The sequence below is a fragment of the Falco biarmicus genome, chromosome 15 (assembly GCF_023638135.1).
Source record: "Falco biarmicus isolate bFalBia1 chromosome 15, bFalBia1.pri, whole genome shotgun sequence".
NCBI lineage: Eukaryota > Metazoa > Chordata > Aves > Falconiformes > Falconidae > Falco > Falco biarmicus.
This window is the reverse complement of record NC_079302.1, coordinates 20481317-20508672: the sequence shown is the minus strand read 5'-3', so window position 1 is coordinate 20508672 and position 27356 is coordinate 20481317. Positions and strand designations below refer to the sequence as shown.

The 27356-nt window shown below is 38.1% G+C and overlaps 1 protein-coding gene across 3 annotated transcripts in view; it reads right to left on the bottom strand.

Moving 5' to 3' along the window:
- The window catches only part of NFATC3 (nuclear factor of activated T cells 3), a 104280-nt gene that overhangs the window by 32183 nt on the left and 44741 nt on the right, over positions 1 to 27356 (bottom strand). For all 3 annotated transcript variants that reach the window (XM_056360945.1, XM_056360944.1, XM_056360946.1), the window contains exons 2-3: positions 25215 to 26346; positions 13813 to 13975 (exon numbers count right to left, since the gene is read on the bottom strand). In XM_056360945.1, coding sequence (XP_056216920.1) covers positions 13813 to 13975; positions 25215 to 26346 — 1295 coding nt within the window. The remainder of the gene's footprint in view (positions 1 to 13812; positions 13976 to 25214; positions 26347 to 27356) is intronic.

Sequence of the window (27356 nt, the reverse complement as noted above, 5' to 3'; positions counted from 1 at the left end):
TGTGGTAAGGAGACTGTGCTGCTTTTCATGGTTGTAGACAAAGAATTCTCAATTCTGTTGTCCTCAAATCTCCCCATACCTTTCTTGGGAGGCGTACAACATCTCCCAGCTGCCGTGCCTTTAAGATTCCAGTCCCGGTCAACGCTTACCGTAAAGCGTAGCCTACATTTGTACTGCATCGTAGGTAGACTATAGAGGAGGTTGTGCTAAAGCAGACTGGTTCCTGCCCTTAAACTCAATGAATTCTCATCTGTCTCCCCACCTGATTTCAGCTACCAGCAAGAATTCATGCATCCCCAGGCAAGCAGAGCAAACTTTTTTTTGTTATAAATTTGTATAAACCAAAGTTTAATAACATTATCTGCCACAAACAGCCAAGCAATCTGTAAAAGTCACAGCAGCTTTTATCAAATACAATGTCCTGTCCTGTAATCGGCCTATTTCCAACCAAGTTCTTAAATGATCTCATTTATTTGCATTTATATATGTATGTCTATCATTTGCAGGCTTTTATTCTGTCAAATATGTAAAATCTTTTTGTTCTCCCTAAAGTTCTCAGTACAAAGAGAGCTTAATCCAGAAAAAAAAAACCCCAAAACCAACAAACAAAAAAACCCCCTCAGCCACTGAGTGGTGACAGTCTAGATTATCAGTTGCCTCCCATGTAAATAAATGGGATATTCCAGCATTTCCAAATGTTACAGTGGAGACACGGGAGGTTTCCTGTGACCATCAGCGTACAGGCAGGTTTCTATTCTTCATCTGTCAGATGTCACCTGTGATCTATGGAACCACAATGGACTTCACTGTTAGCTCTCGTCATGTTGATAGCGAAGCATAGAGACTCTTGTATCAAATACATAAACACCTAAGTTCCTTCCTGTACTTGATGCACGTCTCCAAAATCTTTCAAAAAGATTTAAAAAACCCCCAACAAGTAAGTATTTTCATGTTTTCCATGAGTCTTAATTATTATGGAAGTTTAAAGAAAATTTAAGGACATGTGTTAGTTCAGCATTTACAGCAGCCATCTTGTCGCCAGTTCTTAACACTGACTCCACCATCCATTTTCCTCAGAGTTAAAATTAAATCTTAACACAATGGAACACAGCCTAAACGTGACGCTTGTTAAGTATGTTCACTCTAATACTGGAAATTATATAATTTACAAGCCAGACCTATTCAAAAATTTGAACAGCTTCCAAATGGGGTCACTGTGACAAAACTAATTTCCAGTTAAAGCTATCTTCCCCTTCCTTAACAATGGACATATCCACAATGTTCTAGAGATACTAGTGATAGGAGAGAGAGAGAAAGAGGGAGGTGGGGGGCAGGGATACTCATAAAACTAAGCTGGTCCATCTACAGTCAGCAGAGAAGCTGTCCTCTACAGAAGCCTACGCAGAGCAGGAACCTGGATTCAGTGAAGCAAAATATACGCCACGCCAGCAGCCGCAGTAGTACTGGAATCGCTCGAAGCCAAAGCCATGTCTAACGCTAGTTTTGCTTTTATTGTTCTTGAGCAAATTTCACCCTCTCTGACGCTATTATGGACAACATACAGGGCCTGGCTTATGCAAAGCATGTTACGGCAGGGGAAAGTGGCAGGAAAGTCTGACAAAAATGCCCACCCCACCAGCAGGTTAGGTACGTATCAATAGGTTATCAACTGCATTTTCTGTACCATGCTCTTGTGATGCAAGCTTGTGCATTAGAAATTTGAAACTATGTTACTACAGCTTCAGAAGAAATAATAAACTCCCCACAACAAGACCCCCCACAGTAGTACCACCTTCAGTCACTTTCCTTCTGGTTTATATATTAAATTGAATGAAAACAAGAAACCTAATGTCCCACGCAAACTACAAGGAAGAATATTATAATGTAACAGAAAACACTTGTATAGTAATTTAGAAGAACCCTATGCATGTTATAATGCAAACCCACATAAATAAGGCATCTCATAATCACAAATGATCTGTAATAACATCAGGACAACCCCCTGAAAATTTCACAAATCCTTAAAAGCCATGTTAGTGTAAACCAGTCTCAAAACAAGCCAACGAGCTCCCCCCCCCCCCGCCCCCTATGTCAATCAGATGCTCACACAACAGCTTTGTCTCAAATGAATTGCTGTAATGGATCTGCAAATAAGTCCTGTTAAAGGTAGCAGAATATATATATACATAAATAAATAAATAAATAAGGCAGAGTAGTAACATATTGGCAAGGTAGCAGAGATTTCATAAATTTATACTTTGCATTACAGATGATTTATCACATTTATTTAAGGTTTAAAATAAAAAGCAAGCATTAAATGTATGCTCGTACAACGTAAAGCTATAAACAGAACCAATATGTGCAAGCAGATGTGGCAAATTAAACTGGGGGGTGGGGAAGGGAAGAAGAACCCCATCTCCCACATTATACGGTGTAATTCAGGGCCTGATCACAGTACCTGATCACAGTAGTGGGGGCCACATAAGAAGGAGACATACCACAGTCTGAGACAAGCAATGAGCAGGTTGCACAGTTTCCTTGTGATTCCAACAGCTGTACTGACAGTAAAAAAGACAGTAAGTTTAATAGGCTATGGATGCTAATGAGACAGCCGGATGTGCTAGCAAGAAGTTTGAGGCAGCTGGAGAGACTGAAAAAAAAAATGTAAAAAAAATCCCAAATCTAAACTTTAGTATACCAATCTGTGCTTTAGAATTAACATTTCCCACTTAAATCTTGTCTAAGAAGTGAGCTGACAACTCTAGGCATGACATGGATTCTGCAAGGGTCAGATCAAAAATTTACGGCGTCTGTCATCAAAGACGTGTGTGCGGGGGCCAGTGAGCAGGTAGAAAATGATCCAATAGCTTGTGGAGAGGACGCCTGCACATCCCATGTCATTTCTATCACGCCATCATTCAAAGCCTTCAGCGCTCATTCCTAGCACCACAAATTAAAGGCAGCCCTTGTCATACCATTCCTGAGAACAAAGGACAGGGCTGGATTACGTGGTTAATTGTCTGGAAGTACCCCGACTATTTAACTGCAGGTACGTCCAGTAGTTTGCCGAAGAGCTGAAAATATTCTGAAGTCCCTTACATGAATAATCCTGGGGAGAGTAAGCCTCGGGTGTCTGTCCCTACACAACCTGCACACAGTAAGCAGAGCAGAACTGTCTGCCCACCACACTTGGTCCCCACTGGGGACTGAATTATCACAGAATCTGAGCTACCTTCCACGTCCAGGATGGTGTCATCTCTCCCCTGAAAGAAAAATGGTATTTGGAGCCTGAATTGCCATTTTTGATGCCATACCTCTCTTGTGAATAATGGAGACTTACTAGCCCAAATCAACTTCAAATCAGGAAAAATTACGTATTTTGGGATTTAAAATTCATTCCTTTTAAATACAGTTCTGTTTTCATAGAGAAAGAGTTGATTGTTCTTTGTTTCATTGACAGTGGGGTGACACCTTCTTATTATCTCATTTGCTTTATGCACAATTCTGCACGTTGAATAGCCCAAACATTTTAGTCAGTTTAAAAAAAAAAAAAAAAAAAGTGTCGTTCTTCAGTGAAAATACCTACATAATTAACTTGAAAACAGATGCTACATTTTGTTCAAACACCTAATGAAGCCATGGTAATCTGTACCTTTAGTTCACCTTCGTAAAGAATACATACTATATACAAGTAAGAACAGATTGTCTCTACACGCACCACAGGTATTTAAACTAACAGCACTTTACAATCTACTGGTAAGTGCTGCAGAATCACCGCGATGAAGATGCATCACAATTACCTGCTGCAATATCAGCCTGCCCGAGATTCAGTCATCGGTCGCTTACAGAAAGACAGTACCTTAAAGCTACTGGTGAACACTCGGTGTATTTTCATGTATACCTTCCAGCACTTACTCTAAACACGCAATCCTAGAGCTGCATACTACAAAAAAAGTTAATTTAAATTGTACTTTAAAAAACCCCCATATACCACTCTCCCAGGAGCAGCAAACAGTGTGCTGTAGACAAGTAGTAAGTTACTGCACGCTGTCACTACTGACCTCTAGAAACCCTCCTCTGTAATAGAACACTGATCCACCACCCACTGCTTTGCGGAGGAAACGCGGCCAAGTTGTTTTTGTGTTTCTATATCGTTTCCATAGCAAAGGTCAGTGCATGCGTAAGTTAAACTAAAGCTGGAAGGCTAAAGACTGAAGGTCACTACAGGATAAGCCAGAAGGGCTCCACGCCAAAGCAGTTCCAGGCATATTACTATACTGCATACAGTAAACGCATGCACGCATGTAAAAAACCCCAACCTTTATCACAAACTCATGCATTAGAATTAACATTTTCCCCTTCAGTCTTGTCTAATAAGTGAGCTGACAACTCTAGGCATGACATGGATTCTGCAAGAGTAAAAATCAAAAATTTATAGTGTCTAATCAAAGAGAAGAATCTCTGGGGGCCAGTAAGCCAAGGGGTACAAATTGCAAAGTTAATAAGAGAATTTTTTGATCATCAAGTTGTATTTTGTGTTACAAAACCTTTCGTATGTTCTTAATGCACATATGGAAAAATCCCTTAAAAAAAAAAAAAAAAAAAAAGTACAACACTAGAGAATATAGATTAATTCAACCACTGAAGACTGTGGTCTTCACAGTCTTTAATTAATTAAATTAATTAATTAAAAGTAATTAATTCAACACTGAAGCATTTAAACTTGGAATTTTGTGGCAGTGGTGAGAACCTTTTCCTTGCTGAGGAAAGCAAACAGGTCACATTAAAAAGAGGCATCAATCCAGAGCAAAGAAGTTAGCATTTTTCCAGATTACAGGCAGATTACATTAGGGCCATATCTGGCTCACGTGTCATCAATTCCATGCTCTGATCTACAGCAACCCTTGCAACACTTGACAAGCTTCTGAGAAGACTTTTTTTTAGTCTCCAGTATTTGAAAGTTCTACCTCTGCTCCCCACCTTTTTTTAAATAAAGCAGGTTCTATGTTTTCCATTTATTGTTGCAGGCCAAGCATTACCAGTCTCTGTGCAAATGTGTTACCTATCCACAAGATTTCTTAAGACCTATAACAAGACTTGAGAAAAACACCCAACAGAAAATACACACTTCACAGTAAACAGGGGCTCATCACACACTGCTACTGTATGTTGAAATAGTCTGTTTTTCTGAACCAACCCCCCCTTTGTTTATTTTTAAAAAAAACCTCAATACCTAATAGTGTCACTGAATCCTTTCACATGCCTACTCTTTCAGACTAAGAACTAAAGAGAAAAAAAAAAAGGAACTAAAACTTAGGGGGGAGGTTAGAAAAATCATGTCATTAGCCAAGTTTCATGCTCAGCAATCAAGCAATACTACGACACTAATGACATTCAGACGGTGCCAAAACCTATTTGATCGTATTTTTAAAGTAATTTTCAGGCAAAACTTTCCAGCATTTATTAGGAAATGGCCATGTTTAACCAAACTTTGTCTGGGGTTTAATACTCATGTTTTATCTTTCATGTGCCTTTTCTTTGCTTGCTAATGGAAGAAGAAGATTCTATCAACACTTCAGTGCTCCTTCACCTCTGCACAATTAATGCACTGCTTACGGCATTACTGGATTGGTAAAGTAGGCTGATTAGAAAGAAAGCTTTTACACACAAATAGGCCTCCCTAAAAATAGGGCATAGTCTTGAAATAAAAGACATGTCACTTTGGGATAACAGTCTTTGTTCACTCAAGTTCACAACTCTATCTTCCCCAAATGCACCAGTATCCATATAAAAACCTCCGTGAAGAACGGGGAAGGAAAGACGGCTATATAAAGAACTATCAGCACTTACTAAGCATTTACTTCAGATGGAGACTTCCTAGGCTTTTCAACACCTTGACATGAAAAGCATGTTGTAACTCGTTATTTCCTCCTTGACAGTCTCATGGCAGCTGGATGCATTTCAGTGACTTTTGTATTCCTTAGAACAGCACCCAAAGTGGTGTAAATGAGGGAAGGAGGCTAACGAGGAGAACGGAGGCGAAAGGAAAGATAAAGCTGGTCTCTTAAACTAGGTATTTTTACTATTACTTTAGACGACTCTATGAGTAAAGATATGGTATAATTCACCATGAAACCTAAACAATCCTGAAGGAAAACAACTTTTACTGCTTAGATTTTAGTCCACTTCTAGGTTTTTGTTTGTTGGTTTTTTGGGGTTTTTTTAGATTTCTTTTAAATAAAATGGCACACCAGGCCTTTGAAGTGTTTTGCCCTCTGAGACAACAGAGATGTGACCCACAAGCTGGAATCTTGCTGACAGCAATACCAAAGAGGCACTGGTGCACAGCTTTGAAGAACCAAACTTTTTTTCTGACTTTTCTCCACAAGAATTTCACATTTGAGTGGTGTGCAGTGACTTTCTTAAAGAACTGTGAAGACTGCTGGTTTAAAAGCTGAAGGGTTACTCTGCCAAGCTTAACAGCCACCTATTAACAATAACTTGGGAATAAAAGCAAGGGATGACAAAGATCCAAAGGCATGAAGATCAACATAATTTGAAACAAAAGACACACAATGACTAACACCAGTGGTACAATTTATCATGGATTTATCAACAGTTGCAGTTTGAAAAGCTTGAAACAAATCATACATATAAAACCAAGAAATGAAGAGTTCAGTGAAGTTATTGAAAGTCAGACTGACCACAGAGATCAGTGAGTGCTGACCTATAATCTTCAGTGGACTGTTTAAGAGAAACTAGAGAAATTTGTGGAAGAAAACTTCATTCAGACCTATTAGGCAATACTCCAGCCACTGGCTCAGAAAGTCTTAACAGCACGTGGGAATTTTTTTATTATTTCATTCTGACTCTGAAAAGGTTAGTGTTACAAAAAGTTAAATCTCTGATTTAAAATTACATATGTTAAACCAAAATATTTTCTTTCCCTTCCTGACGTGCAGTACTATTTTCTATCACTTATTTCACGTACCTTTCCACCAACTGAGAAGGAAAAGCATGCCCATGAAAAAAGCACCCTCCTTCCCCTTTTGCTAAATAAACTTATCAAGTAGACTGACTTAAAGACTTTAAAATAGTACAGACTTTTGGAATTCTGAAAAAAATAGCAAGACAGAAAAAGAACAAACTTTAATAAACTATTAGGTAGTGGCACAGGTCCAACTTTAGAAACATTTTAAAGGTCAGCACAAAGACAATCGGGTCCTGCAAAGGACTAAAGCAAACAAGTCATTGCAAATATCAGTGCATTACTGGTCATGATACCGTATGTTTACACAACGTACTGAACATCCTTCAGGGTTTAAAAACTTGGAATTCTATTTCTGAAGTCTCACACCTTTGCGCACTCACTCACTGCTTGCAGCCAGGACTGAAAGTTTTAAATACTGTATTTTGAAGTGTTTTAGCTCAGAGTTCTGTCCCATTCTACATTACCCAAAAAAGGAGATCAATTCGTAGCTGAAATAGTGTAAGACTAATACTACAATTCCTGCAGTGCAGCATTGCCAGTCAAATCTAACTAGGCATCACAATGCACTTTCCATCTGCAGTTTGCTCGACACTCTTGATAAAAAACCCGTGCTATTCCTGAAACACCAACTCCCAAAGCTAAATCATGCTATGGAAAGTTTTTGGACAAGCACTTCCAGGATAGAAACAGGTTATTCCCATATAACCTATAGATAACCCCCCCCCCCCCCCCCCCCCAAATTGTTTTTACTTTGGGAAAAGATTACTGCTTTTCCACATTTTTGTAAACATATGATACAAAAAGCAGACGACTGTGTTGTCCAGTGTGCCACTCAATGTTTTTCATATTAATTAATGCATTTTCTCAACTGAGTATTCAAACATATAGCAGATGCATCAATATGTCTTTTACTATCTATTTTGGGGATTCTGGAGCAGAAGATGCCTAAAGAGTCATCAAACTGTTCTTGAAAGATACGTGTTTTTAGAATCTCATCCAAAGGTCAGTGTTTTTCCCAACACTGACCACTACATGGTTCACACAGGCTGAGACTTACCTTCTGCCTTCTGGACTTATTTGCAGGTTGTTGTCACCAAACAGTAGGTAATTAGAGCTGGAATACAGCCTGCCTTCTGGTGATGTACAAAATAGGGAAGAATTCAAAACAAAAATACAAACAGAAAAGTGAAGAGCAGGAAGAATGGGAAGGGCCACGAAGCACAGAAGCAGCGCACTGTGTATCTGGCTTAGAGAACAGGGAGAACTCCGATATAGCTGTTAGTGAAGTAGTTACGTGAATTGGCCACACAGAACACCTGAGAAAAGATGACAGCCACAGAATTACAGGCCAGGAAACAGACACTCATTTAGACAATCCTTCGTCAATTTATTTGTGTCGGATCATCTCTGACATTACTCAATTAGATCCTCTCTTGTAGGTTAGAGTTTCTTTCACCAGAGCTCAGGCAGACTTTGACAGGCTTATTGAGAATGCGTTCCTGTTTCAGAATTTTCATAGTAGGTCAAAATTAGTTTCCTTTAGCTCAGTTAGTTTACTTTTTCTTCCACAGCAGCTTTTCAGTCATGACTTCAAGCTCTGCGATCACTTTAAACAGCGCTGACATTCACTCCCTCTTTCACAGGTCTCCATTAAACCTCACACAGAAGGTTACTGTTCGCTTGTCAGGGAGTAGAAGCATATAACCACTTAAATAAACTAGGTTTTATTTATCACTTCTTTAATTTTTGATCTTACAGCTTTCTTCAGCTGTAATACTGTGAGTTGTCCATATTACATGATGCTTCCCCTCCTCTGTTACTGAGAATCAACTACAGTAAGAATTTTCCTTATGGCAGAGGAATTGATGGACGATTCTATCCTTAAACCCTTCGCAACGTGGCAAAAAGACACTTACAGTACAGGCAAATTCTTAATAGCTATCACTGCCCCAAAGTTGTCATGGATGCACAGGGCACCAGTGGATTCTGTACAGCACCTGTTGCAGACACATCATCAATTTTAAAATAAATTACCCTTATCATCGGTTCACATCTAGAACAGGTTCCCACTGTGGTACACGGCATGGCCACAGGACCGATATTCCTTCTTGCATACGGAATGGTGCTAACAAGTCAGCGGTTACCCCAGCAGTCCCTCGGTATATCACATTGTACAGTTACCAGGAAGAGTATCACGTAGATCACCACCTCACTAGTAGCAGGACAAAAGATAAAAAGGAAATACTTCTTGCTCTGCACAACACAGTTTATGGAATTTACTATCAAAAGATATCATTAAATTTAAAATACTTAAGAAAACTCAGAAAATTGCAGAAGTTGATATAAGTACCAGGAACAGGAGTATACAAAACAAGTTTGTTCATTTTAAAAAAGTCACAAACCCAAAATACACAAGTAAAAAAAAAAAACAAACACCACCCAAAACCCAACTATCCCTGAGAGACCCTTATTGTGTGCCCACCTTCTCTACAATTCTCCTGTGGTTTTGATCATAAGCATTATCCAAGTGAAGTCTCATGAAGAACCCTAACCAATTTAGCCAACAGTAAAAACTCATTCTAGCAAGTGGTAAGTTTTTATGTACGATTTGACCAATGGGAAGGGTGGGAATTTCAAGCAATGATGATCTTTCCTTTAAAGTCATATGAAAAGTCGCAGCTATTTGCTTTGTAGATGGGTAAAGTACTCTAACCTACTCAATTACGACGGAAAAGGCAGACAGTGCTCAGAGCCTTTCTGTGTCTCCTGACAATGCAATACAAAATTTCCACATAATCTGGATGACGAACTTTCAGCATGCCACTCTTCTCCTTGCTAACTATTCTGCCAAGTTTTTTATTCCTTCCCTGTGAAAATTGCCAGCACTATCTTGCAGATTCTCTACCAAGGTAAAAGAAATTGTTCCAGATGACATGGATTAGCTGGAACATACTCCCAAGAAAGCAGAGATTAAAGTGACAGGAATCTGCTATTTAGAACATTTTGCATTAAAAAAGCCGAAAACAAGAGCATTACAGAATTTGCTTCCTTAAAGTCAATGGACTTACAAAACAAAGCACGATACTCCACTCATTTCTCCTCACATTTGGAAATAAGCTGATTAAACATCCTCACAACAGATGATGCCAAATTTATCAGAAGCTTAGTCTCCTAGCAACAGGTATGGTACAGTATTAGTAATAGATTAATGACATGCACTAATAGATTAATGGCTTGAAGCTATGCACTGTCTTAAAATCTTTAGTTTAAATAATACATCAACTGCACATGCAGAACTACAGAGGTTTCACAATTCAGAAATTAAATACGCTAGCTTTCTATAAAGTAACGTACAAGAGTAAAAGAAATTGTGTAGGAAGAAAAAGTACACAGGCCTTCAGACAGCCAAAGATGCAGCAGTTAGACTTGATGATCATTATAGGTCCCTTCCAACTGAAATATTCTATTCTATTTTATTCGCCCACATGCTTTCTTGTCTCTGACACTAGTTAACATACAGTTATTTCACACAAGAAAATTGTGCGTACTCTGTTGCAACGCTCACACACATGGCAGTGACTGGTATAAACCAAAGAGCAGCAAAAAGAAAAGGCAGGAACAAATAGTAATGAATATCTTGAATTGGATTTGCATAATAAGCTTCCAGAAGTGCTGGAAAAGAATTTCACTTTTGTATTTAAATAAAGTAATTTTCATCTGGTCGCAGCTATTTAGTATTTACCTTTCACACCAAACTTGGCCCTTAGCATATTGTTTTTCCCAGCAGTGAGTAAAAAGTTAATACAAATCGATGTTTTGTTTCGTAACAACTTCCTCTCTCCCATCAAGCATTAATTTCTAAACCAGCTGGAAGAGACCAAATTGCAAAATAGAGTATTGATTTGTATTTGCATTCATTTTAATTTAGAGAGGCATAGTACAATCCATGTGTTTAAAGCATGAGACTGTCAGACACATAAACACTACCCCCATTTTTAAAACCAGTCTTATTATAGCAAGGTATTTCACAATGGTAATGCAAATAAATAGCTTTTAAATCGTTGGTGTAATTCACATAGATCACAGATCTGTTTTTTCTAACTTGAATCTGGTACTGCAGCTTAGAAGCATGTAGTTCTGCAAGCAAAAGAAAGCTTACATACATTTGTCAAATCTTATAAACATCAGGAAAACAATTTCCCTTAATACAAACATTAGTGCAAGATATAAGCACTCGGGGTGGGGGCGTGGGGGGGAAGTAAAAAAAATTAGAGTGCAGTTCACAAAAGCTCAGCAGAGACTTGTATATCCGCTAAAATCTCTCAAGTTTCTGTCCTCATTATGTGTTAAACTTCAGTGCCAGCACCTTGGCTTGTGAAAGTTGTGTCTACTTGTTCTCCACAGACTAAAGCAACACAGGAAGAAATGTGTCCGGCCGACCTTCAGATTCCAGCCCAGTCCTGGCAGCCTCAATTTTCTCTAGTTTGCAGCACAGACTTTCCTCATAAGCACCTGACCCTTGCCTCTGCTGTGCTGAGAAATCTAGTAGGTCTGACAATAGGAGAAAGTTGGAGCTGGTTAGACCATGCTATTGTAATGAGAAGGAAAACATTGAGCAGCTTTGTAGACAACATGAAATTTGGGTGAACAGCTCAGATTAAGAATGGAAATGGAAGGACAAGTAAAGACATTCAAAAAAGAAGACGGAAAGCAGATAATCAGCCTTTTTTTTGAGGGAGAGAAAGGAAATATACAAGGTCTTAAGAGAAAAAAAAGGAAGAATGAAAAGAGTTCAAGGTAGATTATCAGAGAACAAACAGTTTGATAAATAGCCCACAGAATATGATTAGGAGTCAGACTGAGAGAAGAAATTCATCAGATGAAGAGCTTGGAGGGAGGAGATTGCTTAGGCAAGGAAAAAGTAGGTAGTCCAAGACATTTAAACTCTGCCCGTACATCTTTATTTATATAGGTATAACATTCGAGCTGTTCCAAAACTGATGTAATTACAAAGCACGACAGAATTCACTGGCCAGAGAGAAGGCATAAACTATAAGGAGAAAAAGCAATAACATATTTGTACTACAGTATGAGTAGGAGAAAGAGAATGGGGACTGATTATGTCAATCCTATTAGCACTTTGCATCTGGTCTCAAATAGTAATGAGTTACTTCCAACTACTGGAATAGGATAAACACATCAAATACATTTTAATGTATAGACTGCTATAGTTAAAGACTAAGCACTGAAACCCTGACTGCCATTTTTTGAAAAGAACAGGAAATACCTTGAATTTGGGGAAAAAGACAAACCCTGCTGTAACCTTAATGTAATCAGACTAGTATTTTTTTCTACTACTTGTCTTATAAAGATCTTATAACTCTTGTCTGATTTGACTTACAAATGAAGCATTAAATTTTATCTTAACCTGGTTTAGGATGAAGACAAAGACCATTAAGCAAGATTAAAGTGACAATTCAAAAAAGAGACATTGCTTTCACCCAAGTGCGGCAAACTGATAAATCAAGGCACCTTAAGAAGCCCCACAGCCCCTCAGCACAACCTTCCCCATGCCCAGTGGATGAGGGTGGGTTCCCTTCCAAGCTGCACGAGCCAGTTGGCACTGTAGATATGAAAGGAGACAGCAGTGACTACCCCTAACTAATCCAGAGCCCTTCCCAGCACACAGCAAGATATTTCTGCACAGACCTGAACTCTGAAAGTCAGCAAGGAGCACAGCACAGCTTGCACACACAGTTACACCTACAATGCCAAACCCACGCATCTTTCCCTCCAAAGAGTATGATGGCAAAGCTAAAGCTTTCTTATGAAAGCCAAGCCTAATTTACGACCTTATATTTAATCCTGAACTCAACAATAATTGGATGGTGTTTGCAAAGTATTTAAATAACACAATTTAGATGCCATTAGCATTTGGAACATTTGGCAATAAAGAACCCAGCCACAGCAACGGTTAATGGCAGGTACCAGTTACCAAGAGTCAGACCCCCACCCTCTGGTCAGCCGGATGAGGACCGCTGCCTGCCCTACTGCATTTTCTTGAAACTGACTGAAACTGTTCTAAGAGACAACAGAACTTGCATGATTCTGTTAAGACAATGGAAATCATGTCCAAAAAAAAAAAAAAAAAAGAAAGAAAGAAGTAAGTCTTACTTGCTGTTACAGATAACCAATCAAAATCTAATGAAGCTAGGTGACGCCTTACTTTCTAAGGAGGTAGATACCATTAAACAGCGAGTAATAACCTTTGGTTCATGCTAAAGGAAGAGAACAGTTCAGTTTAATTGACTCCAAACATTTAAGTGAAAAGTTAACAGAATTTATGGGTTTCCATTTCACAGAAATAACCTAACGAAAAAAACAAACAAGAGGCATTTATAGTATTCAGAAGCCGTCTCAACACCAAAAGATGATCTCTGATTCAAATGAAGCTATATTGTATTTCAGTATAGCTCAAACTAATCTGTTATGACCTTTCTTACCTGCCCCCATGCACACTCCTTCCTCCTTAAAGTTCATGTTGAATATGTTTGAGTAATGCACTATTGCGCTGTGAATCCATTCACAAACATAGAACTGCACAGAGCATAAAATTGTGATATGCACTGTAACTGTAGTAAGCTGTAAATCTTTAAACATCTAAACCCAACTTTTGTATTGAACAATTTACATTTAAAGGAGAAAAATCTTACCCAGGGAGGACTGTAAGCTTCACACAAGGCAACAATTCACAGCATTGTAAACAGCACCAATTGTGGTTAAAAAATTACCTTCCATTCAAAAAAAGGGAGACTTCCTACCTTCACGACAGGGTGTCCTCCAGTAGATGCTTTTACTGCTCCTCTGCTTCCTTCTGTTTCATAGTGAGCTCTGTGATGAGTTTTAGGCTGGACTTCTATTTTCAGTTCACACTGCCCATAATGACTTGGTAAAGGCCAGTCAAGGGGTGGCAATGAAGATGTGCTGCAATCAAGACAAGCGCGCTATGGTTAATGAACTATGCCACATGGCCACAGCACAAGCAAAGTAACTTCACTGTAAGACACAGACAACGATGTCACTTTCCTAACAAATGATAACCAAATAAGAACAGCTAGTAGCCTAAAATTGTTACTTGACAGTTCCAAATTTTTGCTGGTTCATTAAAATCTTCCATTAAGTATTTCTTTTGGGGTTGTTTGAGTGGGATTTCAAAAGAAAGGTCACCAGTGCTATTCTATAATGCCTTTATATGACTTTTTTATCCTCAAGTATATCAGCAAGCAAATGTTGTTTAGATGGAACAGTGTAAATTCAATCTGCAAGTCATTAAGTTTTAACTCTCTGCATTATTATCTTCCAGCCTGTTGTTTTTGTTTTTCAAAGATAGTTAACGAAGCGCAGTGCTTACCAATCGTTCAATGAACACTATATGATGATCCAAATTTTTAAAGCTAGCGGCCCTATCTGGGTGTAAGGACTTACTGCAACAGACACCAAAGACACCTAAAGTACATGCTTAGCTTATCCATAGATTATATTCACCCTTACACACAGCAGCAAAGTCACTTCAGGGAAGAAGGACAAAACACAGTTAATAGAAGTAATATGGAAGAACCTCAAAGGAAAATAAATCACATTACGTCACCAATGTTTTCATACCTACCCTTTTACCTGCACAGATTTATAGACTTATGATTCCAGTAAGGTGAACAAGTCACATTCAAGTCCGTCATTACATGGCAGAACAAATTAATTTATGAACATTTAAAAGTGAACATTCATAGCATCACATATCAAACAAGGATATTTACAATAAAAATAAGCTTTTAGTAAAATAGTTTTGTACTACCTTACTCTGACCAACAGGGAAAGCAAATTATGTTTTAAAGAGATGGACAAATACTGGTTTGTGTTGTCATCTGAGAAAGCTCAATTCCATTTCACAGGAAGTCAGGAAAAACCCACCACCAATCCATGCAACTTTCCACAAATACAAATAGCCACAGGTCCAAGATAAACTATATCTTCTGGAGAATTTAGCTAAGACCTATAAAAGACATCCACAATTGAGAAAGAAGATAATGTTTGGACAGAACAAAAAAAGAAAAGAAATCTCTGTCTTTAGCAAGTATCTGGATGGACTTGGGCTCAGCCTGCAGCACCATGTATCTACCTTTTACTGTAAAAATCCATGTCACTAAGCATGGAAAAGAGGAAGAAGAAACAGCACCACTTGCTGGCCTCCTCCTACAGAACAACCTACAAGCCTGTTGACCTGCTGCTTCATGGAGCACCTCTACTGTGCGGTTCAGGAGAGAGCAAACATGACAATATAAGCCTTATCTCCTGAAGCACCCTTCTGAGAGCAATGGGAGGAGTAAGTATTTCCCTTTCTTCTTCCCGAAAGGAAGGAATGTAAGCAATAAATCATCCCACAAGCATTCAGCGTACAGCAAAGACTCTTCTTCCCCCAGTAAGGAGGTCTGATGTCTGGTCCTTCCACAGCAGTAGTATTTACTGGGTAGGAGAGGACTGCTGATGTCAGTAATAGAAGAGGAAACTGACAGGAATGCAGTATAAGCCCAATCCTTCCAGATACTTACCACAGGCCAAGACGCACTGCCTAAATGCTACTACTGGCTATCAACTAGACTTTGCCATTCACTTTTATAGCTACTGAAGGAGGACTCAAGTCTTCAGTCTGAAAAAGGAAAGAAAATGTCAGGATTAGAAGATACTAAAAGGAGTTTAAAAAGAAATGTAGCATGCAAGAAAATTTTCTTTAGTATTTCTGGAAACCTGTCTCCCCCCCCGCCATATAACCAAATATTCTGTCAAAACAGTTACGTCAACACACTGAACAGATACGATCCCCTAAGAGAACTTGGTATAACGCACACACCACAGACTGTATACCAATTATTGGGAGGCGTTACTGAAAACTTAATAGTAAACTCAGTTAAGAAAAAAGTATTTGTTGCTTTTGATCACTCTCCATACAGCTTCTCAGAGAGGTTTAGTCCTTCTGCAATTAACTAATAGAAATGTGGCACAAGCTGTATCAGACTCCTATTATCTCCTGAAAAAATATTTGGAATACTAGAACAAACACAGAGACAGGAAAATAACCAAGTCTCAAGATTTTGTCATTCTTTGAAAACAAATACAAAATATCAGCATGAGAGAGCAAGCAAGCACACAACATATGTGCAGATGCCTAAGACATCAAAAAATTGGAAAGCTTTCAAAACACAGTTCTCCAAATAAATTACATAGCCTTTGAGGCTGTGCTGCATCAAACTAATGTCTCCTAGATGCAGCAGGCTAGAGTTACAGCTGCTTCCCTTTGGAGTTTGATGTTGGATACCCAAACTGTTATTTCTTTCTTAATGTTTTTCTTGCTGTTTCCATCACCCTCAACTTCTCAGCAGCAGTGGAATCTTAGAAAGTTTTAGGGTACATGGTCATGCACTTCTCTGCCCTGTGAGGCTATCAGTTTAATGTATTTCTGCTTCCACATCTCCCTTTCACTTTTTTTTTTTTTTTTTTTTTTTAGATAAATGCTGATGAACTAGATCAGTGATCTAACATTATTTCATTTGGAAAGGTGAATTTTTTAATCCTATTAATTTACCAGGGCCCCAGTTGTCTATACAGCTTCTTCAAATAGAACTAGTGGGAGGGAGGCAGTGGGAACTTCCTAGCCAGCACTGTCACCTTCTGCAGGTCACATGCATCCACAAGCTTGGACACTAAATAGATTTAAAAAATATTAGAATACAAACTCTCAAGTTTTTTTTTTTTTTAATACTGTGTAGAAAAGGCTATCATGTCAGTATTTGGGGGGCAAAGATGTAACAAGTTTGCATATATTTTGAACACTTTTCAATATGAAGTAACACTATTTCGGTACCAGATGCTGAATATGGGAAAGTAAGTCTGATGCCGCTAGCTGTACTGCATTTAAGGATCTGTTCTCAAGAAAATACTGTTCAGTCTCCACTGCTAGGTGAGGATCAGCAGAAAAACTGCTAGACCTTTAACTCACCGCAGTTTTTTTTATCAGTGCTGAACTGTGCATTGAACTCCAGTGATCTCTGATAGTTTGGAACTTGGCTAAGTTCAAGATTTAGTGCTGCATTACTTTTAAAATACCTGGAACGTGTTTAAGAATAAGCTCAGCTGCTTCAGAAATGAGCAAAAATTTGGTGTTACAAAAGGATTTCTGTCTCCCCCAGCTTACACACAGCACAATGGCATTTGCATTATCGATAAAGCCATCTAAGTTCGCATTCAGAACCCAGATTAACTGCTGAATGTTGGGTTCCTTGATGTCATTTTAAATCAGAAGACTGAAAGAAATAACAATTTTTGTTATTTAAATCTCCTCACTTTTCAGCCTTGATGGGGAGGAACACATTTGTAGACACTTCCACATGTTTCATTACAAAATTTTACCAGGTTCATTGCCAAATTACCATTACAATAGCTTGTGACTTAGTCTTCTACATAAGTTTCTCTACTTTTTTGTTTTCTTTAAATGAGTAAAAACCTTATAAACGTTGCAGTGAACTACTAGTAAAGCACCAAATTACGTGTCAGGAAACAGAAATAATGAGTGACAGTCATTCTAGAACTTTCATTAAATCAGAACTTAACACGCTGTTGAAACAGCACCAATCTGTAAACCTACAAACGTCAGGGTTGGACTAGATGATCTTTAAAGGTCCCTTCCAACCCAAACCATTCTGTGATTCTTCCAGTAACACCAAGGGAGTTGTATAGTTTGATTAATGCAAGCCTCCAAAAGCTCATACTCCTATCACATCAAGAATAAAGGCTTCAGGGAACAGCAGCTATTAAAAGAAACTCAGAAGGAGGGTAGTACCCTCAGCAGAAGCCACTGCATTTAAAATCATCACTTCAGTGATAATTTAACCAATATTAATTGAACAGATCCCTTCTGACTCTGCCTCTCTCACAGGAAGCGACAAACCCCAGAAATAAGGCTGCTGGTTTGCATTTGGCTGTGTCCCCACAGCAGTACACGTGGGACAGAAGGAAGAACAAAGCCTATGAGAACCATTACAAGTAATCTAGTTAAAAACTTAAAACAGTTACTTTCCATTCATAGCGCTCATCCTGGGTAATTCATGGGATAAGTAGCTGGGGCTCTGTGCAGACAAACTGCTAAGCGCTGGTACCTCAGCTGAAGCACGTGTGCCATGAGCTCCGTTTTAGTCTAATGCTCTCCTGGACTCCTTGCTTAGAAAGTTTTTGAACACAGGTGGAACTGATAGAAGAACCCATTTTAGCCACTCTGTATGAACATGTTCCTGCCCCTTTGTAGTCACTAATTCTAGTAATAACCTTTCATATATACCCACTAGGATCTCAAGATGCTTCTGAAAGTTATTTCCTTAGCTGGTTGAGATTCACAGATCTCCTAGAGTGATTCTTTTATTATTTCTTAGTTGCAGCAAAAATAACATTTTCCACTTGCAGCTCCTCCCAACACATCAAAAGGAAAAAGCTCACTGACCATACAATGGATATTCCACATCTTTTCCTCATCCCAAATTCTTGCAGAGATTAACCAACAGCATATCCTGTGACAAGTCAGTGTTGCAATGCAGCAAACCCCTGAGAATCTCAAATAGTAACTATGATTCAATACCGTGGTCCTTTTCAAGAGTGCTTGCAGAGCCAAAATACTGCTGCAGTTGCTCTTCACTACCCAGAACAAAACAACATTTTCCCAGTAATTCTGGAGTTAAGAATTCTGAGGCCATTCCAGTTGCCACAGTGGCTTATCAATAGACTTTTTAAATACTGTTGACACCAAAAATATCACTGTTCTACTACTAGCAGACCCACAGTTAACTAGGCTTTCAGAGTACTGATTCAGTGTACTGCCAAGTAAAATCCATATTCTATCACTGCAGAACAAAGTCGAGAGCTGGATCACATGTACAGCACAAAGGTCCCATAATAAACACTACCTGAATTTCTCCGAATTCATTGATGGTGTGTAAATAACAGCCTAGCGTATTAAAAATATAAGAGGTTCAAAGTTCTTTTGCTTGTCTCACTTAAGTGGGTCCTTATCTTCAAAGTCAGCAATTTGCAAACATTTTCACTTTCCAGCTTTGCTAATGTAGCATAGCTGGTGTTATTTCTATTTATCAAAATAAAATGGTAAGTACTTAGCAGACTAAGTCTGCCTATAGTCCACTCACATTGAAAAAAAATATTATTTTTAAAGTTAAAACCAAAGTTCTAATATTTATGTTAAAAATAGAATCTAATTCTATTCCTCTCTACTTCCCAGACTTCTGAGAGAAGAATCCAGACAAGTGAAGAAACGTTTCCAAGTATTCAGCAATCTACCACTATATGTAAACGATTTTTTTTTTCCTCCTGACAGAGTAAGCAACATTGTCAGCAATCCTAGATTCCAGCAGTAACTGCCAGGTAAAATAGTTTCAAGTTGCCATTAAGTATCCATCATTTAGGAGATTCCTGAGCTGTAAATACATCTATCAAAGCACGTTTGTTCATCACCACTGGAACAAAGAAACTACCTGATATCACGCACTTCTCAGTGCTCTAGATTAGATTTGTGACACCGCAGTCTGAAGACAAACATCAGTTTATATAGCAGTTTTTAAATCAATGTATAATTCTCTAAGAATTTCATGAGGGAAGACACAGTAGAAGAAACTAGATTTCTGACCATTAATGAATATTGCCTGGTTATCTACCAGACAGAAAATCACCATTTGTTCCCATAAAATGTTTCAGGGGTTAAAGAAAGAAAGAAAAAAAAGAATCAATGACCCATTAATTTTACTATTCTGCAAAGTGCCTGTTAGCTTAAGACAGATTAGATTCTCCAGATCTGCTTTAGAAAACCTAAAACTTAAGTGTTCCACCAACCATTCATGTTAAAAGCCATAAGCTTAAAGCAAAAGAAAACAAAACAACAAACCTAAAAGCAGAAGTTGCATCATCATTGACCATTCTAACTAAATGCCCCATGTTACCTACATCAGTGCTGGCCATGTCTGTGATGGTTGTTAACTCTGGAACACTGTAACCACGGTTGTTAACACCATAAATGTTGCTGTTCTGTTATGAGTTGTACTTTTAGTGACAAGTCCTCCCAAAGTTATGGTACGGTACAGGATTAATTGCTCAGTACCGGTTTCTGAGTCATCCCTATACTCTTTTTATTCCCCTTGATGAAGTTTAAAGAAAGTATTGTAAAACAGACTTTCTATTTATTTTTTATTTTTTTTTTTACTTTCTGGAAATCTTATGACTGTGAACTTGTTTCAGAAAGATGGATCACACAGAAAATCTATATACATTGTAACTGAGAACATTAACATCTGTAAAACAAGCACATGTATCACTTCAAAATACTATTTTGCTACTGATCTTCCTCATACAGCAGCCTTCTACTTGAGGAGGCTGACTGGAATCTAACAAGAAAATTTTAATAAAAGGGATCAGTCTTAAAGAGCTTCCCAATATTACATGGTTTCATAAATATTTACTAAATATTGAATAGAAATTTCACAAAGTTTCAAAGACTTAAGAATACACTTAAGATAATTCACATGCACATACAGATCCTTTTCTGATGGTGCCAGATAGTATGAGCAAGCAGATCAAATTTAGATATTTGAATATGAATAGACTTTATGAAGAAACACTTTCTCTGGTATTCTTCTAGACTATTTATAACCTATACCGACACAGGCTATCTAAGAAAATGAACTTGAAGCATCTATGTTTGCCTTCCAACAGCCAATACAGAATTTGGGAAAGGAGTGAAAGAAAGAGAATCCAATAAATAAAAGAATCTGAAAGAACTTTAAAAGACCTATTTCTAGGCTTTTACATAAGGAGATTTAGTGGGAAAAAACCCACCAGCTTAGAACTCAAGCTCTAACAGTAGATGTGCAAGAAATAGTCATAAAATCAGCACCTTCATGAAATGCTGGGGTGCAAGCACATGAGGAGGTCAGATCTACTATCACTACATTAAGATCCCCAAAAGAAAGGGATTTTCCAAGTGGAGGGTGGAGGGGAGGGAAACATGAGACACACAGATAAGGTCAATTCTTATCCCTTATCCTGGGAGAAGGAAGAAAGTGGTAACTGAAATAACAGTCATAAGAATAACAATGTAATTAATCAAATTATCAAATAACTTCATTGCTGAATATTCTGTAAGATGACCAATTTATTCTGCCATTGAAAGAGTGCTCATCTGCCCAGGTACTTGGTTAATGACATCACCAACAGATACCTTCACCATTCCCAGGTACAGAAGACACTACCCAGTTCCTTTCTACCTAACTGAAAGGAGTCGTTGCACTGGTTCTGCCCGTTGCCACTTGCCTAGACTTACCTTTGGCAAGGAAACAGAAACGTGACTCAGGGCACAGAATACACACACATATTTTACATGCTGGCAGATTATGAGTTTCTGTGACCAAATAACAAGCTGTCATGTAACAAGATTGTTTGGCTGGCATCTGAAATATGACTAAAATGCTCAAAAAGCATGGTACACATTTTAAATTTTTTTAAAGTATTGCACACTTACTGAACATCAAAGAAAGAAGGCAAACATGGTCAGGACTTCACAGATAAACTAAATTACAGATGTACAAAACTTTAGATGGCATTCAGAGAAGAGTGTGAGGCAAGTTATCCCCACTTCTACCAGGGGTCGGTTTATTGCAGCTGGGTGTGCACACTGGTCACAGTCACTTCATATGCATGGAATCAATACTCCGGTTTACTACATGCACTACTTCGTACTTGACAATACAATCAAGACATTTTAAAAAGCACATAAATTGTTATATATATTGTAATATTATTACAACTAACATATTACTATATAGAATATGTAATAAAGATATAAATTGCAAATAATATCTAACTCCCTATGACAACTGTGGTGATCACTTTTGGTCACTGTCAAACTACTTAAACAGTGGATCTTCTTACATTTCAATTTTATTTGTAAGAGTCAACTTAGCTCCCCTACATTATAAGCATCAAAATCATAAAATATTATATGACAGAATTAAATGTTTTAACATACTGAAGATGCTTACTCTCATAGCACCCGTGGAACAGGCTACAACTGCTAAGTAATTCAACATTTCACTGAGGATACAGCTGCCATTGCAGCCACTTCCACTAATTCAACAGCCAGACTACGCTTTTGGCAGCAAATGTATACAGCGTAATAGTTTTATTTATTTTACTTGTGAATAAGTGTAGTCTTTATTGTCTTCTGCCCGTTTGCCTATTTTGTATTTAGACAAGTTCTTCAGTGCCAGCTTCTAAATGAATTGACATTTGTAAAAAATTTTTTACTTCTTAATGAAAACGGTAAAATTGATTTTTACTTGCTTCTGCTCAGTTCTCCCCACTACAACAGGAAACCAGTTTAACTGAATATCCATTTTTGTAACTATTTTGGTCATCCCACAAAAGAACCATAGATCCACACCCCATCTTGCCACATGCCTATACAGTTACGTGCTTTTTACCCTTCAGCAGTGCTCACTTTTTATGAACTATTTTATTTAGCCTGTGAGCTAACAAAAATGCCATGTTAGGACTCCTGAGTACCCTACATAAATACTATACAATTCCAAAATATACAATTAAGGAAAAGTACTTATTATTTTAGTTAGAATAAAAGGATTCTAGTAACAGTCTGAACACCTTTTATTAACAGGTGAGCAGACTCCAACAGAATTTAAAAAAACCAACAAACCACTTCAAGACAGTTAACGTATCTGTCAACACAGTAGTTTCAGATCTGGTAAAACAGAATTTTCCAGCTAGCAGCTTTGCATCTTTACTGCTCAACTTCACATTCATAAACAGTTATGCAGAAGAACGTTAGAGGGGGAATAAAATAATAATACTCCCACTCACTAAAATCAATACATTTCTGATGAGAGGAGAAATTAGTATCTGTGGTATGCAATTATGCAAAAATGACAACATGGCTGAATAAGCATTGTTTAAATATATTTAGATATTAACAATCTAAACTGGTTGAACTAAAGGATTTATATAAAACAAGTTTTAAAATTAACAGAAGTCTAGTATTAATAAAAATGAGCCTTGTATGTGACACTGATGTATGAACACACAGGAATACGTTCAGCAGTAAAACTGCAAAGGTCATTGTTAGAACTCAGATGAACACTGGAGTCTATTTAATAGTACCCATTAAAAGTTACCCTTCTACTATCAAGCTCTTAAAGCTATGATTCATTTATCTTCCATTTGTTTCAAGGATGTTTCGCTGTACCCTGAAAGTATGGGTTTGTATTTCACCCTTGTGTGTTTGTAACTTCCTTCATCAGTACTTAATAGCAAAAGTTACAGCTGAATTTTCTCCATTAGTTCTCTGCCTGTAACACGTGGGAAGGGTCAGCTGTAGCAATCTTTAAGAGATGACTAAGTGCTTCTGTATTTCACAAGATGTACACCCCAAAAATATTCACGTACCCAACAGAGAACGAGAACAAGTATTCTAAAACATTTTTTTCCAACAGGCTTGTTCATCTGACAAGTCATCAGGAAATAATACATCAAGACATTAAAATGATGCACGAATGATATCTGAATTTGGAACAAGGCACTAGGAAAGGGGAAATACACACAAACTAGCATGTCGCCGTGAAAGCTAGCATTGACTTTTTATCAAGTTGCGCTTTTGAGGGAAGTCCCCAAAAAAGAATACCTCTTCAGTAAGCTCATCTTACTGGACAACAGTTAATTCTAGTTTTCTGCTAAGAATTTAAAACTGAGTGGCAGGAAAAGCGCCTCCTATAGAGCATCTCTGAAACTTGGTCATAAACATTTCTTCACTTTGCGGGAGGAAAATGCTAAAACCATGAATAATTTCTAAGCCATTCTTTCTAAAATTAGAAATACAGATTGTGAAAACAAATGCTTTGCAACGATGATTTTGCAATAGAAGAACACTACTTTGTCATCAACTTTTAGGACTTAAACTTTGCGTTTTTCAAAATAAAGCATATACGTGGAGAATCCTACCCTATATTCCCCACACACACACTCCAAGCAAGAGTAATCTCTTCATCCACTACATCCTTGAAGAGCAAATCTTAAGCAGTGCCTGTGGACAGAATGATACTATTTTAATCAAAGTTATTTTAAAATCAATATAGACTAGCATGGAAGCACTGACATTTAAACCTATAATATGTTTTTTATACGGATAATTGTGCTTTACAGATATTAGTCTAATGTACCTTTCTTGCAAAGTGTCCACACAAAAAACATCTGCAGCTTCTTCTTCCCAGTACCTCCCTACCCCTTATTTTTAAAAGCTAGCAGAGCAAGAAAAAAGAGTTCAGCAATCAAATGAATAACTTGAGCTGAGTAATCACAGCATCTGTCCATCCAGCAGCAACGTTGCTTAAGGAGTTTACATTTCTACTCCACCCACTGCATTGTACTGGCAAAGTGATTCCAGAAGCTATATGGTTGGAATATAGCAAGTTTTTCCCCCGATGAACTAATTCCCTTTTCTGAGCCTCCACAACTCATTCTGCTAGCACATGACAGGACTACAAAAGGAAAAGAGCTAGTTAACTCAGCACCACAGTGGTGGCGATACTCTTGGAACTGCAGCCTAGAAGTTAATTCTTTCTGGACCATTTTCAGTATGGCATGCAAATATTTTTTGCTATTCTAATTCTAGAATTCTACCAGCCCAAAGCAGCAAGTAAAAACAAAAGCAAATAAACTCCCCATCTCTTCTGTCTCACAGTTTTATAAAATCACGTAAGTCAGGTTTCCCTAGCTATACTAAAATGTTAACTGCTCAGATTAGATGGAAGTGCAAAGCATGCACAAAATCTGCAGGCTTTCGATTCAGCTGGGCTTTGTGCATGTGCGCAAACAAACTTTATTTAAATAAAACTAATCCTATATTAAAATACATCTACTGTATTTTTAAAAGAAGAAAAAGATGGATATTTGGTCTCTCAAGTTATTTTTTCCCAATTATATCATCTACCTGCCTACAAGAAGTTTTCTTAAGGAAGTCTTAATGCACCGCTGAAATATAAACGCATTCATATGCCTATTTAAAATGCATTGGAGAAGAAAAATGGGAGGGGAGGACCTTCTAATCACTTACCGAAATATAGGTGTGTGACCAGGCTTTGGTTTGTTCCAAGTAAAGTGCGAAGGAACAGAAAGAAATTGGTCTCCGGGCAAATCTTTTTTCAAGGCGTGCTGAGTACCAGAGCAATCATCTACTGCAGTTTCAAGGGATGATGATAAGTTACCCTGTTCTTCAGGACAGATATCTATTTTTCCCGATAAAGTGGCAGTCTGATCCTCTGAGGTCTTTCTTGTTTTTAGAGGAATATCAGTCTCTGTACAACACTGAAATGGTGAAAGGCCAGAATTAAGGCCTTGTACGTTATGGATGGAAGTGTTTAGCCACGTGTCTTCAGTTATGCTTCCTCTGGGAGAATGGCCAGGTGATGGAGTTGGAGAGTGGTGAGGAGAGAGAGAACCAGCATAGCAAATCTCAGCACTGGAGTGTCGTCGTTTCCCACAGGGAGATGTAGGTCTTGATGAGGGCCTTGATGTTGGTCTAGGGCTTAGCCAATTTTCATCTGTAATGCTAGTTCTAGGCGAATGACAGGGTGACTGTCTAGGTGACAAGGCATGCCCAAATCCATAAGGCTGCTGCCAAGATTCATCATTGGGACCTCGTGGAGAACCACCGGGAGATGCCAAAGGAGAGCCAAGGGTAAATCGAGCAGCTGCTTCATTTAGCTCTGAGTCTACATCATCATAAACGTGGGAAATGGATTCGCAAGAGGAAGCATCTGAAAACCAACTTCTGGACGAAATGCTGCTGGCGGGGCTTGGACTGAGGGATGATTCCCTATATGATGGCTCAAGAGGAAGATAGAGATGGTCCCGTGAAGGCCTTTCCATATACTCATTTTCAGTGCCATTTGTGTGCAATTCATCTTCATTGGCTTCAATCCCCTGATGACAGTTAGGTGAAATAGATGTAATTTGAATACTAGGGCACTCAAAGGGCTTGGGTCCACCTAGTGGGCTGTACTTGGATTCTGGTACCTCACAAGTTCCTTCATAGTTCTTATGACTCTGAAGTCTTGTAGGTGGTGACAGAGGAGAGGAGTGAGACTGCAACCCATGGCGAGGAATACAAATTGGCTGATTTACAGAGGATGATGGTTGGTCTACATTAAAGATGTATATGGACGCACAGTCATCTGACTCAAGATCTGAAAACAAAAGGGGGGGGGGGGGGGGGGAGGGAAGAAAAAAACAAAGAGGAACAGAGTCAGAATGTAATACTTGGGGAAAAAATGCCATAAACAAAAACCTTTGTTTCCCAGGTATAGCCTGTTTTCAACATCTTGGACATTTCCCATTACAGTAGCCACACAAAAGAAAACCAATTCTTAATTTAAGATTTTCCCCAGCCATATTTACAGCTAAATAGGGCTACAGTATAGTATTCTGTCAGAAATCTTGTTTTCAACCAGATTCCATGTTTTATACACATCTTCAGTGGTTGAAAACATAATACACACAGCAAATGGGTTTATAAATCTTGAAAGGATCTAAGCTGGAATACTCAATTCAAACTTTAATTTTCATAACTACACTCCATTCATAATTGAGCATTTTTGATCATAATCCATTAACAATTAATTTGTGACATGAATAGGAAGGACTATGATACTTTCTGCAAGCCCCCTACTCAATACTTACAAGCACTGAAATATCACATACATAATATTTATCTCCTTTAACACTAGAAAGCATCTTACAGTGACTCAGATTTCAATGAAGATTATAAAGAACTAAAAACATTCAATCAAAAGAGGCCTAGGAAAGATTATTATTAAAGATACGAAGAACCTTATTCCAAAGATATTTTTTTGGTTGCTTAGAAAACTCTAAAGTGCTCACCCCATAGAACAGCATTTCTCAAGTGCAATCTCGCAAAGTTTGAGCACAAGTTGTTCAGCAAAAAACGCAAAACAAAATATTCTCAGATCTCACTAACTTATCCAAAACACAGGAAATATTCCAAAGAAAAACAAGCAATTGAGAGGGAGTGCAAGCCCTGTTAACAAAATCAGCAGCTTTGTCTCACAGAACCGAAGCAGATTTTCTTGCCCCACTTCTTAATACTGAATTAACTGCCACTATGAGACATTTGTCCAAAAGGAGAGTAGAAAACACAGGTTTCTTTCTTACTTTGTAACCACTATGCTTTCACTCT